The sequence below is a fragment of the Tinamus guttatus genome, unplaced genomic scaffold, assembly GCF_059628265.1.
Source record: "Tinamus guttatus ecotype Peru unplaced genomic scaffold, ASM5962826v1 Tinamus_guttatus_pri_ptg000209l, whole genome shotgun sequence".
Taxonomy (NCBI): domain Eukaryota; kingdom Metazoa; phylum Chordata; class Aves; order Tinamiformes; family Tinamidae; genus Tinamus; species Tinamus guttatus.
Genome location: NW_028288743.1, coordinates 1,416,981 through 1,434,829, shown reverse-complemented (window position 1 = coordinate 1,434,829; position 17,849 = coordinate 1,416,981). Strand labels below are relative to the sequence as shown.

At 37.4% G+C, this 17,849-nt stretch overlaps 1 protein-coding gene across 1 annotated transcript in view; it reads left to right on the top strand.

Moving 5' to 3' along the window:
• Positions 1 to 2,494: 2,494 nt before the first annotated feature.
• The window catches only part of LOC104580265 (macrophage mannose receptor 1), a 35,893-nt gene continuing 20,538 nt past the window's right edge, over positions 2,495 to 17,849 (top strand). Inside the window, 12 exon segments of the mRNA XM_088524339.1 lie at positions 2,495 to 2,569; positions 4,580 to 4,981; positions 5,861 to 6,034; positions 7,449 to 7,607; positions 8,493 to 8,606; positions 9,107 to 9,241; positions 10,060 to 10,242; positions 11,827 to 11,984; positions 13,329 to 13,442; positions 13,719 to 13,834; positions 14,153 to 14,301; positions 16,907 to 17,106. Coding sequence (XP_088380465.1) covers positions 2,509 to 2,569; positions 4,580 to 4,981; positions 5,861 to 6,034; positions 7,449 to 7,607; positions 8,493 to 8,606; positions 9,107 to 9,241; positions 10,060 to 10,242; positions 11,827 to 11,984; positions 13,329 to 13,442; positions 13,719 to 13,834; positions 14,153 to 14,301; positions 16,907 to 17,106 — 1,965 coding nt within the window. The 5' untranslated portion in view covers positions 2,495 to 2,508.

The following is a 17,849-nucleotide window of genomic DNA, read 5'->3' as shown; positions in this document are numbered from 1 at the left end:
TGTATATGCCAGTTGAAACAATAATTGGTTTTTCATTACCAAAAAGATCTTGTCGACATTTGCAATTTTTTATTTAGTTAATTTAACACTTTCTACCGTGAATAGCAATAAAGTGTGGAATCTGGAAGATTGTTTTTTTTTTTTTCTAAATATGTTTGTTGCTAAAAGTGCTTTTTAAAACACTGCTGTCTGTGTATTATCCACACACATAGTCTTTGGCAGTGCAAAATGGCCTTAAAATATGAAGACATTATGATTAGGCTCTATTGGGATGCTTTGGTAACTACTTATTTATGCAATACCACTTATTTACAAGGAATGTATATGAATCCTACTTCTTATAAATGTCATAAAGAATTTCATAAATTACTTAGAAACCCTAAATAAACAAAGAATTTCCTTCCTCGGGAAAGTCCAAACCTGTATTTCCCCAAGGAAATCTCTCCATTCTCCCTTTCATGGTGAGGTTCATGATGGCACTGCCTTTCTGCTTGACTTCTCCTTGCTTGATGATTGCTTTCACCAGAAATGTGCAAAAGTCAAGCAAGTGAATGCCATAGCCTCAGTATTTTCAGGCCATAGAGATATTTCCATGCGCTCTTATTTTGACCTGTATGCTTAGTGGCCTTGGTGCTTGAACCGCTGCAAAATAGAGCAGCTTTAAACTGATGGCTTTTGCAGCCTGCATGACAAGTGTTCAGCTGGATGCAGACAGTACCTGTCCCCTTTGCTAGAATCTCACCAGACTCTATACAGAAAAATATAACTTTTAGAGCCAACTTTTGAGGATTCAGCACAAGAGAACAAGTTTAAAAGTATTTCTGTCAAATATTTATTTTTTCTTCAAGAATCCACATTCGGTTTCCTGGCAGACTGTGACTGGCTCTGATGTGGTTCAAGGAGGAGGGCAAAATAAAAGGACAGTTTCCTTCTGATATTTTAATATTGCACCTTGTCTAAGCAAGAAGAAGGTGGAATCATTTTGAATCTTGTACCAACTGCAGAATAAAAGAACAGTTAAAAAAATCCTGATATATAAATATATAAATTTAATGACAATATATCTTATACATAAATAGACCACATATTGATATAGAAATGCTGTTGGTCTGAGAAATGCTCAGGCTCAATTTACACTGAAGAAAACTTTTGCTGTTTCAGGTAAAATGATTGGTAGCTGATTAGAAGGTTTCAGAAAAAAAAATCTAGAAATGCCATTCCAGAAAAAAAAAAAATTGACTTTATAGTCTTTGTTAGCATATTTTGCCATCATCTGAAAAGAAAATTGCACGAATTTTGTCCTTAACTTCCTAACATCTGTACCTAGCAGTTCCTTGTTTTGTGAAATTTCTCATTTCTCCTTTTTATTTTAATCTTGTCAACATTCTTGAGGAGCTGATTCTTTTTGTGCCTTCTCTTTCTGCTGAGCAGCCAAATAGGAACAAGTTTTGTACCTTGGGAATGCTGTCATCTTGGCAGTAAACAGGAGATGATACCAGGTGTCCTCGCTATCACATTTTCAATACAGGTTCAGAACAAATCTCTTATTGCACTTCAAATAATATTTTCACACCAAAATTTGCTATTCCACTGAGCAATTCTTTTAAACGACTCAAAATATTTATATGGTAAAAATATTCTGTGATAAAGTCAGGCCTTTATGCAGTTATAGGGACAGTCTATAGGGGTCTGGAGATAACTTCTATTTCTATTGTATTTCCATCTCTGTATTTATGAATATGCAAAACCTGTGAGTGCTTGCTCTGTAATGTGGGTAGGAAGAGGCACGCAGCTTTTTGTGAAATTGTGGTTGTCACTTGGGCCCGCTTTCTGACAAGGTTTACCTGCTTAGCAAGATAAACGGTACTCATTTTAAAATGAGCCATTTTCTAGGTAGTTTGGGGTGTTAGTCTTCTGATTGCATTTATCCAGAAGTGAAGGTCAGTAGGATACTTAGGAAAGGAATATCTCTAATGCCCTGCAGAGTGAATTCCCCTGAAATTCAGCTCCTCTAAAATTGTCTCTTATCTCATTTCACTCATGATTACATGGGACTGGCATGTTTTCCTGATGATGTCTCACCCAGTGGCCTCATTAAGGTGTAAGATTTGAAAGCTGAAACTGAGTTTCCATCTTTTAAGTTTCGTTGTTCGTTTTGTCCCATGAGTTCTCTTCATGCTTCCGGGGTGATAGCAGAAAAGTGTTCACATATAAAACCTGTCTGCTATATATCTATAATCTGTGGCACCTGCCTTCCTCAGGCAGCACCATTTGCCTTCCCTTTAAAGCCATTCATTTCCAAAGGCCAAATTTGTGCTGTGTGGTCCTGTCATTTCAAAATATGACATGTGACAGATATTTCCTTATTTAGCACTCAGAGCATTCTACCCACCCAGTGTTTGAAACTGAGGAGGACATGTCACCATCCTCTCTTCTGAGGGTCTTTATTGATAGTTACTCTCACCACTCACCTTTTGGGGTAAGGAAGCAAAGATTGAAGCATTTGCAATGACACCCTCCAGGCTCTTGCTTGTCCTCTCTCTTGTTTGTGGTGCTTTGCAGCTGGCAGGTAAGTGCCTCCTGCTTCTCCCCATAAAGCTGTGCATGAATGTACTTCTATGTCTCGTAATATTTGACATGGCTTTATGATTCTGTGGTGATGCCTGACTATATGTTATTAGTTTGAGACACACAGATGGGAAATCTCCTAAAGCAGGGCAACAGGCAGGATCTAACAGAAGAGAGAAATGAGTGGAGAAGGAAGCAAAGACTGAATTCTTAATCGCTTTGTTCACACAGATTTGTAGTGGCATTATTTCATATAATTCAGAGGATCAGAACTAACAAAATCATACGTCAAAAATCAGAACACAGATTAAAAAAAAATTAAACTATATTTTTTAAAAATAGACCTGTTGGTGTCTGGGTTATGGTTAGCAAAACCAAACAAGAAAATCTCAGGGGTTGTAAGGTACAGAATTATTTGAAGGGTGTTAAGATGTTCACAGCTGATGGTTGTGTAGCTCAGAGAAACTCAGTGCTTACAAAAAGGGCTGTTTTCAATCTGTTCATATGGTTTTGAACAGATGATGAATTCATTGGTGCAGATCAGGTTGGTGAAGAAAACTTTGTGTGAAATAAAGTTGGTTAAGTATAGAAAAGTTATTGTAGAACTACACTGGCAATATTATTGCTATCTTTTTAGCTGCACAGCTTTAGATGTTAAATAGATGTCTTTTGAAGACTTATATGTTAAAGGGTAAATCCTTTTGGCTTTGTAATTACTGAGTAGAACAGTTCATTATAGATCGTCTCAGTTTCTGGGGATTTTTTTAGCTGCTCATAGTATTGCTGCAGGGACAGAATAGTTCATTTCAGTGTACCGTATATTACCAATTAAATTGATTTCAATTTTTTTTTCAAGATTTCTCTGATTTCTATTTTTTTTGCCTCTACACTAGTATATGTCCAGTGCTGACCTCCATAAAAATGTGGGTAGGGGGCCCAAAATGGGTTAGAAAGGGAGGAAAACAGAAGCTGATGGGTCATGAAGAACATTATGATAGAATCAGAATTGTTGGAAGAGACCTTTAGAGATCATCTAGTCCAACCCCCCTGTACATGCAGGGTCATCTAGAGTGTGTGGCACAGGATTGTGTCCAAGGGTGTCTTGAGTAACTCTAGAGAAGGAAAATATATAAATATATAGCCTTCTAGAGAAGGAAAATATATGATAAAGCAGTAGAACAAATTCATATGCGTGGCTCAGTTTTGCTTCTGACAAACTATTAGGACTGAAATCAGCTCAGCTGCTTCTATACATTGCAGTCAACTTTGCAAACCTAGTCAAAGAAACTAAATGGAGCTCTCAGGACTCAACTGTTGTTACAGGCCGACCTTCTAACTTCCACAGGCCTTTCCAAGTGGTGCTTGAATGCCACTATTATCCAGTCCTTGCTTCTTTCTCAGGCTCTGCATTTTGTGCCATGACCAGTGTCATGCCGTTTTACATCACTCAGATTCATACAGATGCTGCAGGTTTTGTAGGCCAGCCATGCCAATGAACCCAGGGTAACTCGTGTTCTTTACCCAGATTTATATAGTAAAAAGAAAGGAAAATCTGGATTTTAGAGGGAGAAGGCAAACATCTTAGAAAAGTTGACTATGACCCACAAGGAGACCTGTAAGATCTTGCAGGGTCAGAAAAAATTCTCAGAGTTCAGAGGTCTACAAGGTCAAGAATCTGAGGACACATGGGATATGAGGTAATGGTGATAACAGTGAGGTTGAGGGACTTCACATGACTAGTATAAATCAATCCCACAAGATGTGCTTAGTTGGGCTGATGCTGCAGGCAACACTAAATCTATTATGGTGACTCATAATAAAGGACATAAACTACTGTCTCCCTGATTGTTTTTAACTAATAAAATCGAAACTATACTTGATTGTATTCAAAAACATCGTCTTTGTATCTGAATCCTATTTGATTACGTGAAAAGGAAGCAGAGTTATGTCTCTTATCCAATGTGTATGTATTACATATCAACAATATACTTTGCATTATTTTGTTCCACAGACATCAAAACATTTCTAATTTACAATGAAGCAAACAAGCTCTGCCTTCAGGCTTCTTTAACTCAGTCAGTTAGAACTGCTACTTGCCATCAAGACAACGAATCACAAAAATTCAGGTGGATCACCGATCATCAGGTTATGAGTGCCAAACTGAAGCTATGCTTGGGTGTGCTTTCAAAGGAGGACCAAGCTGTGATCACCCTGCATCCGTGTAACCAAACAAGTGAGCTCCAGTGGTGGGACTGCAGAAATGAGAGCCTGCTTGCAATCCAAGGAGAAGATTTGTTTTTTAGTCCAGGCAACAGAGAATATGACAATGTCATGCTAAGAAAGGGATTGAGTGCAAAGAATAATTGGAAAATCTATGGAACTACAGATGTTTTATGTTCCCATGGATATGAAGGTACTTTGTGAAAATTGATTCTTCCATTCTTTGCTTTTTTTTTCTTGTGAAGTAGTGTTTGGAGTCTTTGAACATTGTAGTTCTTTCAGTGAACATCAGAGTTTTGAAAATCAGGATGCTGAGGGAGTTAGCCTTGAATTTGCTTTCATTTTTATGACTATCATAAGTACTCTCTACAGAAACTATTGCCTACCATACTACGTTAGTACACTGTTAACAGTATAAATCAGGAGGACTGTTGTATACAGCAGCGTGAGGACAAAATTACATCCTCACGTAAGAGGGAAAATGTGGGTAAGCAGGGAGAGGCCTGGAAGTACCACCATAGGTGAGGTCTGGCTTTTCTAATTCAGCCCTTGAGGATGACCACAGCATTATTATTATTATTATTACTGGTGCATTTTTCCTTTTGTGATTAAACGGAATCTGATTCATTCAGAGGGCTTTCTCACATCCAAAACAAATGTTCTGAAAACTATGCTTTGGGATATTTGCAATATTGATTGCCTGCCTATGGAAGCTGCTCCATTATGTGTGAAAGGCAATGCTGTTTTGTAGTTGTGTAAATGTGAAATTGTTTAAAATAGTAGTATTTTAAGGTAAAGCTGTGAGGCTTTAGCAACAGCTGCTGAAAGCATCTTGGTTAGAACAAAAATATGGTTGTAGAGCTCAGGTATAAAATATGACTTTACATCATAGTAACACTGCTTTATAAAAAATTCATCAACTTAAGCTTGAAAAACTACTGAAATGAATTTTGCTAGGGCAATGAGAGAGCTAACATGGAAGTTCAAAGTGCAATTCACTCATTAGCACAGATTTCACATTTTGCACATTTACATGAAATTATTTTCTCTACTGTCTTTATCATTTTCTCAGAGACCTTTACATTACTAGGAAATGCTTTTGGGGCACCGTGTGTATTCCCCTTCCTTTACAACAAGCAGTGGTACTCGGAGTGCACAGACGCTGGCAGGACAGATGGCTGGCTGTGGTGTGGGACAACTGCAGACTATGACACCGACCAGAGATATGGATTCTGCCCATTAAAGGGTAAGTTCTGTGTTCTCACACAGATTCCCTCAATGTGTCACCGGCAAACCAGCACTAGTAAACCATCAGTATCGTTATGAGGAGGCATCATTTACAAGATGCAATTTTGCCACATCCTGCAGTGTTCTGCACAAGGCAAGAATGCAACATATTGCAGAAAGATGTGGAGAAAAGTGTGATCAGAGTAAAATGAAATGAAGTTCTCCCTATTTGTGGTGGTGTTGCTGAACAGAACAATAATTTAGAATTGTTTGCTGTTTCCCAAAAAGGATGTGTGCTGTCACCATTGTGCAACCCTTTTTCTGAGATGCTCCTACTGGGATGCATGTGGGTACAAGAATGAGTCCTATAGGAAGCTTAATGGTGAGGTTAGCTTTTCAGACAGAAAGAATCCCATTTGGATATTTTTTTTTTTTTTGGCTGGAAATGGAATGTCTCCTTTTATCCACCCTGTTAAGCTCTCCACATGTCTTTTGGAAAGCAGCCTTTCCACCCCTCCAGACAACTACCTCCCACCATTGACATTTCTCTACTACTTCAGACACTTTTTGGAAATTGCCTTCCTTTTCTGTGGTTACTTCCCTCTCCATGTTCCTTGTTGGCGTTATTCCAGATGAGCTTTGCTTTCTAGATCTTGGAGATTCTTCCGACATTTCTCACTTCTCCCCTATATTCCTTCTCATTTTCGTACTTGAATATTACATCTTTTATTATTGAAATGCCTCATTACTCCACTTGATTCATAGTGCTTCAGGCATGATTTAAATTCATAGTCAAAAGCTTTCCAGGTTCTTATGAAGGTCTAACAGCCTGAGCCTAAATAGCATGGGAAATAAGATCAATTGGCAATTTTCTAATCTTCTGAAAGCCAATCCCAGCTCTCAGCTGTACTTTTAATTCAGCTTCATATTGGCTTTTGTAAATAATCAAATACCCAATCTAGCTTTATATCACACTTTATTGAATGTATGTAGATTTACAGCAGATCAAAAGGAAAAAAGATAATGTGAAGGAATGTAATATGCGCTAGTAAGATTGCAGTGCCCAGACTATTATCCAAAAAGAGGAGTTGCTGTGTGTGACTTCATAGATTTAACCTAGGATTTCTGCTGAAGGACTTCATTCAATACTTTTTTCAATGCAATTCCTTTCCCTGCAGAGCCGTAGTAATTCCTGAATTATCTATCTTCATAGCTTCACTCAATAGGAAGCAGTATTTGCCGCACAAACTTGGGAATGTTCAGTCTTTAGCTTTATATTTTCCCATCCTGCTCATAACATTTTCAGTTTAGTTCAGCTGTTCTGGAAAGACCAGCACAGGGATGTTTAGTGTGAATGTCATGAGTAACAAGAACCTGCCATTTTTCTCTGATCTAGTTACAGTTACCACACAAAATAACTATTTCCCCCACAGATCAAGACACCACTTGGACTATTGATATTTTAACGAATGTCCGCTATCAGATAAACTTGGAATCAGCTCTCACATGGCATCAAGCAAGGAAAAGCTGCCAGCAACAAAATGCAGAACTACTAAGCATCACTGACATTCACGAACAAATACACCTTAAAGGTGAGGACGTAAGCCAAACCTTAACTAGCATCTAGGATCTTTTCCATGTATCATCACAGCTAGGACTCACTGATGCACGTTTGGCTAAAGTCTATGTGCCTAAATACAAAGGAACAAAATCTGTTCCATGTTGTAAATTCGTATTGAAATCACTGACAAGTTTAAACAGAATTCGGTGAAAGCATGGCAGCATTCTCTAAGCGTAACATTAGTGTTGTATTTAGAAGCATTTTATTTTGAAGTTCAATAGTTTTTTTAAAGAGAAAAATATTTTATGAAAATTAAAAGAAAATTTCACCATTGGCCAAAAACAACTGTTAAAACGAAAGAAAAGAAATCCTTTGTGTCCAAAAAAAGATATTTTCTGTCACAGGCAATTTAATATATGTTTTTCAGTCATTTGATGAATATACCAGTTATTCTTAGATTCCTAAATTATGCTTCTATCTATCCATGTATTTTTGGAGGAATACCAGGTCTCTTGTTATCCTCATGATGAATTTGACTTCTAAGAGCTTTGGTATGGGCATTCACACTTACATTATGCAGATATTTCCAGTAGAAATAATTCTGCTAGAATAATTTCAGTGCTACTAGAGAATTTAGGCTATTCTACAATATAACTTCCATCCTGATTTTGCTCTGTTATTTCTCATGTGCTCATTTGGCAGTAGATTACATGAAGACTAAGAGGGACTTTTTGTTTGTGTTTTATATTAATAAAAGTTTTGCCATAGATTAATTTATCAAATTTCTCTGTGTCTAAATATATTTGTGGTATTTTAGTTAAGTAAGAATTGCAACAAACTTCCTAGAGACATTATTAGTGATCGTTGCCTATAAAAAAGTGATTCATAGAATTATTTATTTATTTTGTTTATTTAGCACTAACAGAAAATACAGATTCTGCACTGTGGATTGGACTTAACAGACTGGATTTAAGGAGTGGATGGGAGTGGATTGGAGGCAGTGCTTTACGATATTTAAACTGGGCTCCAGGTAGATATGACATTCTTTGATTCTTTATTTCCAAAGACAAAGTGTCCATAGACCAGTTCTACAGATTATTTGGATATCCATTAAAGTACAACTTTAGCATTAAGCCACCAGAACTATATATGTTTTAGCTCTTGCTGGGAGTTATTGAATATAAACCAGAAACTATTTGTATTCTAAAAATACGTTATCTCTGAAAGCAAAATTGCTTTTCACATAGACATACCGTCTTCTATTTCTCGCTTATAGCAACATAAGCAATATTAAAAGTTAGAAGTATAAATGAGTTACATGTTTATGTCCATTTAAATTATACTATGATGTTTACACGTAGATATTTCATGACTGGAAATGTCAATTCTCTCAGAAGTGGGGAAGGACATAGTGTTTGAGGTGTAAATTCAGCCAGGAATGATATCTCCTGTCCATTTTTCAGCTTGGAGCTCTACTTGATGTTCAGGAGAGTTCACTGTTTTGTTGTACCTTTTGTACCTTTCCCAAAGGAAATCCCTCTCCAGAACCTGGAAAAATTTGTGCAGTCTTGAATCCTGAAACAAAAGCTAAATGGCAAAACTGGGAATGTGATCAGAAACTTGGCTACATTTGTAAAAGAAGAAATGTCACCTTGGTTCCCTCAGGTATGTTCATATATGCTAGTAATTGCAAACAGAACCTATTGCCTGTGTTGTATGGCATTTTTTGTGACAAAGATAGAAAGAACGAAAAGCTATTTTCCGTCAGAATTTTCCTAGGCCACATGCTCCTCTTTTTGTTTATCTGTTTTGCTTTTACCCTTTGTAGATCTTCAGTCCTACTGCACAGAGAATGAAGCAAGTAAAAGGCAAAGGATGGGAAACTTATCCTGTCTGTCAATGTTCCTGATAGACAAGGCTCCCCTTTGAAGTAATAAGCATAAAAACGGAGAACACACTAGATTTTTTTTTCAGAAGAGGGAAAGAAGTAAAAACAGTACAAAAAGCAAAGGAAGAAAGATTGGCATTTTGCATTTCCTTTTATTCACTTAAGTGTCTCTAGTTTCCTTAGATCTAGTTCTAAATAGGCCTGAAAGTTTTTTGCTCTATCATTATTCTATTCTATTTTAAGAATTGATAATCATTTTGTATTAGCTGCTGATAATTTCTGATATTCAGTTAAATAACAAATAGGTACTAAAGTAACTGTATTTATAAAAGTCACTTGAATGTATAAGCTCCTTGTAACGTATGTTAAATAATATCTCTATTTGAAGTTCTTCATTTTACAAGTTAAAAATACCAATTTTGGAATTGTGTTTATGTTTAATGTATTTTGTATCCATTGTCTCATTATAATGAGTATTTTCAAAAAGAAAATTGTTAGTTTTAGAGCTTTTGCACAGAAGGAATAAAAATATTATCAGTGTCATTTCCTTTGCATTGCATTTGAATTGCTCTGCAACACTGACATTTATTTCTAGGCAGGTTTGGGCCTATTAGTTGCCCAGATGGATGGGTACCATATGTAGATCACTGTTACAAGATCTTCAGGGAGACCAAAGCATGGAAGGAAGGTTTGACCTCCTGTCAAAAGGAAAAGGGTAACCTGGCCAGTATTCATACCCTTGAAGAGCACAGCTTCATAGTGTCTCAGCTTGGGTACAGTGAGTATTTCCAGGGTTTCCTTCTGCCTGTATGTCTGCATGCATGAAATACCAGTTGGCTGTTAGAATTTTGCCTTGTATGAGTGCGGGAGAATATCAGTCATCCCAGTAAAAAACTTTCTCAGCAAAAGGATTTTAAAATACTGCCCCTGTTTTGAAAGAAAATAACACAGGTGCGCTGCCTTCTGTACACTTTGGGAACTTTCTGTGGGACTCTAAATCATTCCCTGGGTCTTCTCGCTCACACAGTGCCCAAATCAGCAAATTCATGGGTCTCTGTGAAAGTGATGGAAGAAACCTATTAAAGAAAGGTTTAGCTTTTTATGCTGGTAAATCATCAAGATGATTGGGATCCGGAAAGCTAGCCAAGGTGATTTCCAGGCAGCCAGCTGTGAAATTGGTTGGGCTTTCTGAAAAGCCATACTCAGGTCACTGGATCTAAATTGTCACCTTGATCTTACTATATCCTTTCAAATAGCCCATAAATATGGGGAGTCTGTGGACATGCTGCTACATTTTGGCCCTGTTAACTGGTCTGCCTTTTTTATAGTTAGAAATAGTAAAAGTGTTAACTGACTATAAAAAAAGTGAAATATGGTCAAGACAGAAAAAAAAAATTCTTCAGCAAGAGTAATTTATCTGATTAGGGTCCAATGGTCCTCACAGCAGTTCTCGCCAGGAGAAACTTTTTGTTTCTTATGATTTTTGGTTCTGGTCTCATATCCTAACTTAGTGACTGCTGAGGAAATTGTGAATAAGCTGCTTTTATATATATATATATACATACACATATATATATATACATATAATCTCTTATTTGTCTACTGTGTTTCTCTTTCTGTCTGTCCATTCTTCTGCTTTTTTTTTCTCTCTTTCTTTTGGTCTGTTTTGTCTTGTCTTTCCTGTCTGTCTAACTGTCTTTTTCATTTTGGTTATTTTTTTCTTCAGTAAGAATACTTTAAACCAGAGAATCATACCATGACTTAGGCTCAAAGAGACCTCAAAGATTCATATAGACCAGTCTATGCTCTAAATGGGGACAGCTTCAAAGTTAGATAGCGCTGATAAGGACTTTCTGCCTCTGAGTTTTGGATAGTACTAGAATTTCTGTTTCATCTTTTTACCTACAGAAATGACCCAGAACTTGAAAGCTTGGCTTAGAGTATTTCTGAGCTTTTTTCATTTGGCTGAAAGAAATTTGAATTATTCACATCCCGGGTTAAATATAACAGTATTTGAAAATCTGACCACAGAACCTAAAAATTTGCTCTTCACACATTTCTATCATATTACCATTATATATAAGCATTAAGCTAGTAATTTTCCCACTGCCGTGAGGAAGAGAAGCAAAATTTATTAATTCACTGAAAGAACTTTACTACAACTTCAGTTTCCTACACACACTGTATTTATTCCAATATGTATTTGAAAAAATTATCTTATAAAAGAATCATTCAGTGCACTAAATAAATCTGTGTTCATAAATTTGTGAAAGGGATTACATTCTCAGCTTGAAGTTGCTGGGAGAAAGATTCAATGACTGACATAAGAGGTCTTTTCTACTTCTATATTTCCATGTTTTAGAGCCAACAGATAAGTTATGGATTGGGCTGAATGATAATAAGGTCCAAATGTACTTTGAATGGAGTGATGGTACCCCTGTGACATACACAAAATGGCATCTGGGACAGCCATCCACCACAAACAACAGGCCAGAAGATTGTGTGCTCATCAAGGGGCAGGTAAAATTATTCACTTTATATTTGACTTTAATGTGGAAATTAACTTCTTAATTAAGACCCACTACTTCAGCAACTAGTAAGGGCCTGAAAAATGGATATGAAGACACAGAATGATACTCAAGCAACAGCTTCCATCTTTTTCTATGAATAAATAAATAAGAATACATTATCATAGAATCATAGAATGCTTAGGGTTGGAAGGGACCTCTAGAGATCATCTAGTCCAACCCCCCTGCACACGCAGGGGCACCTAGAGCACGTGGCACAGGACTGCGTCCAAGTGGGTTTTGAAGATCTTCAGAGAAGGAGACTCCACAACCTCTGGGCAGCCTGTTCCAGTGCTCTGTCACCCTCACTGTTAAAAATTTTTCCTTAAGTTCCTGTGGAACTTTTGGTGCTTCATTTTGCGGCCATTACCTCTAGTTCTGTCAGTGGCCACCACTGAAAAGAGGCCAGCACCATCCTCTGCACTCCCTCCCTTGAGGTACTTATAGACACTGATCAGGTCGCCTCTCAGCCTTCTCTTCTCCAGGCTGAACAGGCCCAGCTCCCTCAGCCTCTCCTGATAGGTCAGATGTTCCAGGCCCCTGATCATCCTTGTAGCCCTGCACTGGACTCTCTCCAGCAGCTCCACATCCCTCTTGTACTGTGGAGCCCAGAACTGGACACAATACTCCAGATTTGGCCTCACCAGGGCTGAGTAGAGGGGCAGGATCACCTCCCTCGACCTGCTGGAGACGCTCTTCTTAATGCACCCCAGGATCCCATTGGCCTTCTTGGCCACGAGGGCACCCTGCTGCCTCATGGTCAACTTGTCATCCACCATGACACCCAGGTCCCTCTCTGCAGAGCTGCTCTCCAGAAGGTCAGCCCCCAGCCTGTTCTCTTCAGCTAAATGTTACCACTGAACTTTGTGGGACTATGAAGCAGGTCTCTGAATGTACTTTGAGTATAAACTCTTAATTTAACAACCATTTTCCTCTGGCGGCAATGGTGGCACATGGGGATCCCTGCTGCCCCTTTTGTGTGTAGTCATTGAGACCCATGCTTTGCCCCTTCACTGCATGGCATGACTGGTGGTGTCATGGCCTTGTAAAACCCAGCTGGGACCAGCCATATCCTAAAGGAGCCTGGAAACTCAACATCCTCATCCCCTCTGAACACTCCTAGGAAAACTATACTACTGTAAGCTGGCCCCTCACTTCACTGTGAGGAGATGCACAACTAGAGGGACTGCATAAGGGAAAAATACCTGTTTTAAAAGTTGAAGGAGAAATAAAGTGAACAGTTCTCTTAAAACTAACCCTCTTATCTCATTGCACTTTCTTTTTTCCTGCTACCTAGGACGGCTATTGGGCAGACTATGTCTGTGAGAGAAAAGCTGGTTATATTTGTAAAAGAAAACCTATATCTCTAACAGCTGGAGAAAAGGAAACCACTGATGCAAGCTGCAAAAATGTAAGTGTTTGAGAATGGAACATTAATTTTCCAGATTAAATAGAAACTTTTTCTGAGGATCATCTAGAATTACTTGGGGGTCAAGTCATTAAACTTACCATCAAATTTCTCCTTCTTTCAGTTACTTTAAGCTTTATTAAGACATTTACAGAAACTGCCTAGAAGGAATCTGTAATTTTACTGCAATTACTTCATTTCTAAATTGTATAGCTCCCAAAAACACATGATATCGCGATTGTTTAAAACTCATATAAAGTTTTTATAATCCTGTTACAGGGCTGGAGAAGATACAGATCCTACTGCTACTTTATTGGAAATGTACAAGCAACATTTTTAGAAGCAAAAAAGACATGTGAAGGGGAAGAAGGTTACTTAGCCACAGTTGAAAGTAGGTATGAGAACGAATTTTCCTTGTCTTTTAAATAGATAAAGGTTTTATGTTCTAAAATACTCTTGGGTTATTTCTACACTCTAATTCAATGTCAAATAGCAAATTATCTAAATTACAGCTAAATTGAAAAGTCTTATGTTTGTTCAATAATTTGTATAGTGTCAGAATTCCATTGCAAGGGCTTCTACTGCAATTTGAAAAGAAAACAAAAAGTCTCCATCTTTCATTCTGCCATGGAAAAGGAAAAAGGAATTCATCATCAGATTAGATTAAATACAATCTGGGTAAATTATTTTGTTTATTATGACCATTTTTGCAGATATGAACAAGCCTATTTGACCAGTCTGGTTGGACTGAGGCCTGAGAAATATTATTGGCTTGGTCTCTCTGACATGGAAGATCAAGGCACTTTCAAGTGGGTCAATGGTGAAGCCATCACCTTCACACACTGGGATGCAGCAATGCCTGGTAAGTACTTGCTTGCTGTCCTTATTTGGTTTGCATAAGTGATATTCTCTGAATTTCATTCTTTAGACTTTCCACATATTTTTTTCAAGAGCTGACAGTTCTCAGAACTCATCTTTGAATTTCAAAGGGACAATTTGAATTTCAGTTTTATTTTAGGACTTTAATGTACTTACCCTGTCAGATTAACCTTTTGGCTTGTCTTCACAAAGAGAATCATATTAAGAATATGAGCAATAAAACTCTTAAAAATATCAAGAGAAGAAAGTCTGCCAGAGAGTCTGAAGTACTAGTGGATAATGCAAAGGAAATGCTTGGAGATCAGCCTGTAACAGTAAAGAAAATTCTTCTAGCAACTGTGTTGAGTGAGGAAGGAACTGGGCTTTTTGTTCTGGAAACCTTCTTTGCAGGGATCTGATCAGAGAGTTGTTTCAAGCTGAAATACCAGGAGAATAGATTGTGGAAAAAGTAGAGAAGTTAAAGAGCAACAACTTGTCAGGACTAAGCAAAGCTGTAAAGGCACACATCTTACCTATTGAGGTAAGAGCAGAAAAAACAGGCAAATTTGGGGGTAACATTTAATTTGGTGCCATCCAGGGGCACGTGGGGCGAAATAGACTAATAATTCAGAGGTAGACTTGTTGGAACTGCAATAAAGAATAGATAACAAGAATATAATTGGAAGATACATGAAATAACTTTTGTAAAGGGAGGTCACACACAAAAATCTCTTAGAGCTCTCTGCAACAAGTCAACAAAAACATGGACAAGTGAAATCTGGTTAGTGTGGTTTTAATTAATCAATTACTGAAAGCCTTTCGGCATGTGCCACCAGCCTTTAAAGAAAATAATTCATTTTGACACAAGAAAGCTCTTTATATGAATATGAAATTTGGTTAAAGATAGGGAGTGCAAGTTAAGAATTAATGGCTAGTTTTTATGAGAGTGCTCACCATTAGAATCCCACAATAATCTGGGCCAAAAGCCATGTAATCCATATATTTACAAACAATATGGAAAAGATACAGACAATAGAACAAATAGAACAGACAAAAGAATACAGACAATATGGAAGAGTGAGGTGACAAAAAATTGCAAATGACACCAAATCGTTTCTGGTTATGAAGATGTGTCTCTGAGAAGTTGTGGAGAACCTTGGGAGAATGATTGCCTGAGAATGATCCTTCTCTGGAGATCTTCCAAACCCGCCTGGATGCCACCCTGTGCCATGTGCTCTGTGTGTCCCTGCTTGAGCAGGGGGGTTGGGCTAGATGATCTCCTGAGGTCACTTCCAACTTCAACCATTCTGTGATTCTGTAAGATTTGATGTAGATTAAGTGTGGTCATAGGAACAAACCATGTTACATTGACATATAAAATTATGGACTCCTAGCTGGTTATTTCATTTCAGAAATGAATTCTTGGCACTAGAGTAGACAGATCTAGATAAACATTGGGTCAGTGCTCAAGAGAGAGTTAAAAAGTAAATCAAATGATAAAATAATTAGGAAATGAAGCAAGAACATAACTGTGCCATTGGATAAGTGTGTGTGTGTGTGTGTGTGTGTGTGCGCGCGCGTGAGTGTGACTGCATCTTGTCAGGGATATGCAGTTCTAGTTCCCTCTGAAAGAATAAAAAAGAACTGAAGAGATTAGGAGAAGGAGAAAAAGAATAATAAAATGTATGGTACAGGGTCTACAAAAGGAAAAGTTATATACACTAAGATTTTTTCTTAATTCTGTGATTTTTGACCTGGAAAAGAGATGACAATTTTAGGGAGAGAGGTCTGCAAAACCATAAACAGCATGGAAAATATAAGTATAAGCTGATTGTTCAGCCTCCTTGTGCATAGGAAACACAGGTGACTGAGTGAGGGTAGCAAAACTCACAGTATATAAATCAGTTTTCATTACACCTTCATACAATATATAGTTAAAGTATGGAGTTCCTTGCCATAAAAATATGACATAGGTGTGTATTTAAAATTTCTGCATATTCAGGGAAAGAATGGAGTAGCTCAAAACTGCTGAACAACTGACTGGTTGAAATTTTTGTTTGAAAATCTTTTACTCTCGTTTTCATATGTGGATAGAATTTTCGGTTCCCTTCCGGAGAAACTCATACTTATTTACTCTTACTCATATTCTTTAATGTTTTCTTGTTAAAGCAAACATCACAGGATGCACTTTATCATATCTGTGCTGATGTTTTTATATTTGTCCACATATGCACTGACGGTTTGATTTTGATTTTTCCGAAAAGCACTAGTGACTGAGCTAATGTTGTCTGAATTGATATAAAGAATACTTAATGTAAGTGGGAATTAAGTTCTCACTTGTAAACACAGGTTTTCACTACAACAAAATAAGACATACTTTATATCCATAAAATTTGTTATGAGGGAAAGGAAAAGGAAAAGAGAAGGATCCCAGTCAGCTTGTGACTTCCTCAAACAGAAACCGCTAGTCTTCCACTCTGTGAAAGCCACCTAAAATATAATTCTACTATTGCAGTGTCATTGTACTGCAAGAAGGGAATGGGTACTGCCTGTTTGTAAGTAATTTAGGTTCTATAAAATGCCCAACCTGCATTTTTTCTCATATAAAGGAAGGAAGCCAGGATGCATTGCCATGAGAACTAGCCCTGCAGCTGGATTATGGGATGTTATCGACTGTGAGACAAAGCAAAAATTTATCTGTAAACAATGGGCAAAGGGTGCAACAGCTCCACCTATTCCAACTACAGCTCTAGTCCCCACATGCCCTGAAGGCTGGGTAACAAACACCGTCAGCAGTTCCTGCTTTAAAGTAAGTACACAAACAGTGGAAGGAGGAAGAAAGGCCCTGTGCTGCTTCATTTGAAATTAAAAAAAAAGAGAGAGAGAGAGAAAGGACCTTCTTCATTTTCATACTTCTTCATTTTGCAGTATCTAAGATTGAAATATAATAAAAAAAAAGAAAAAAAAAAGGAAAAAAAATCACCAGGAATTATCTGTGAGAGAGGAGGGACTAAAGAAGAAAGATGAGGTTGAATTTAAAACAATGGATGGGACAAAGAGACAGAAAGGAAACTTAAAAGGTTTCTGTGTGTGGAGGAGACAATGGAAAAAAAAAGAATGTAAATATTCAGTCCCTGGATTGACATAAGGAAAAGAGTAAAAAAACAAAAAAACAAAATTAAAACATTATTTTAGAAGATAGTGATGTCAAGATATTGTATTAAATAGTAGAAGCATCCAAGCTAGTCTGTTAGCATGACTTTTTATATCAGAAGTGATCACTAGGTTGTGCAAATATCCCGTATTTAGCTGTGATGCTGTGTGAAATACAGTAACTGAAATCTGCCCACAAGCAGGATAAAGCCTAATACTGGATCTTTCAAAACAACCACAGAATAAAACATGACATCTCAAATTAAAGGCTAACTAAATCAATGTTTATTAAGAGCATTAATTGCAGAGTTTCGAATGCAAAGTTACAGATAACTTGTACTTGAAGTACACTCAGTTGTGAAAGGACTTTAAACAAGAAGTACAGGTTGTGTGCAAAGA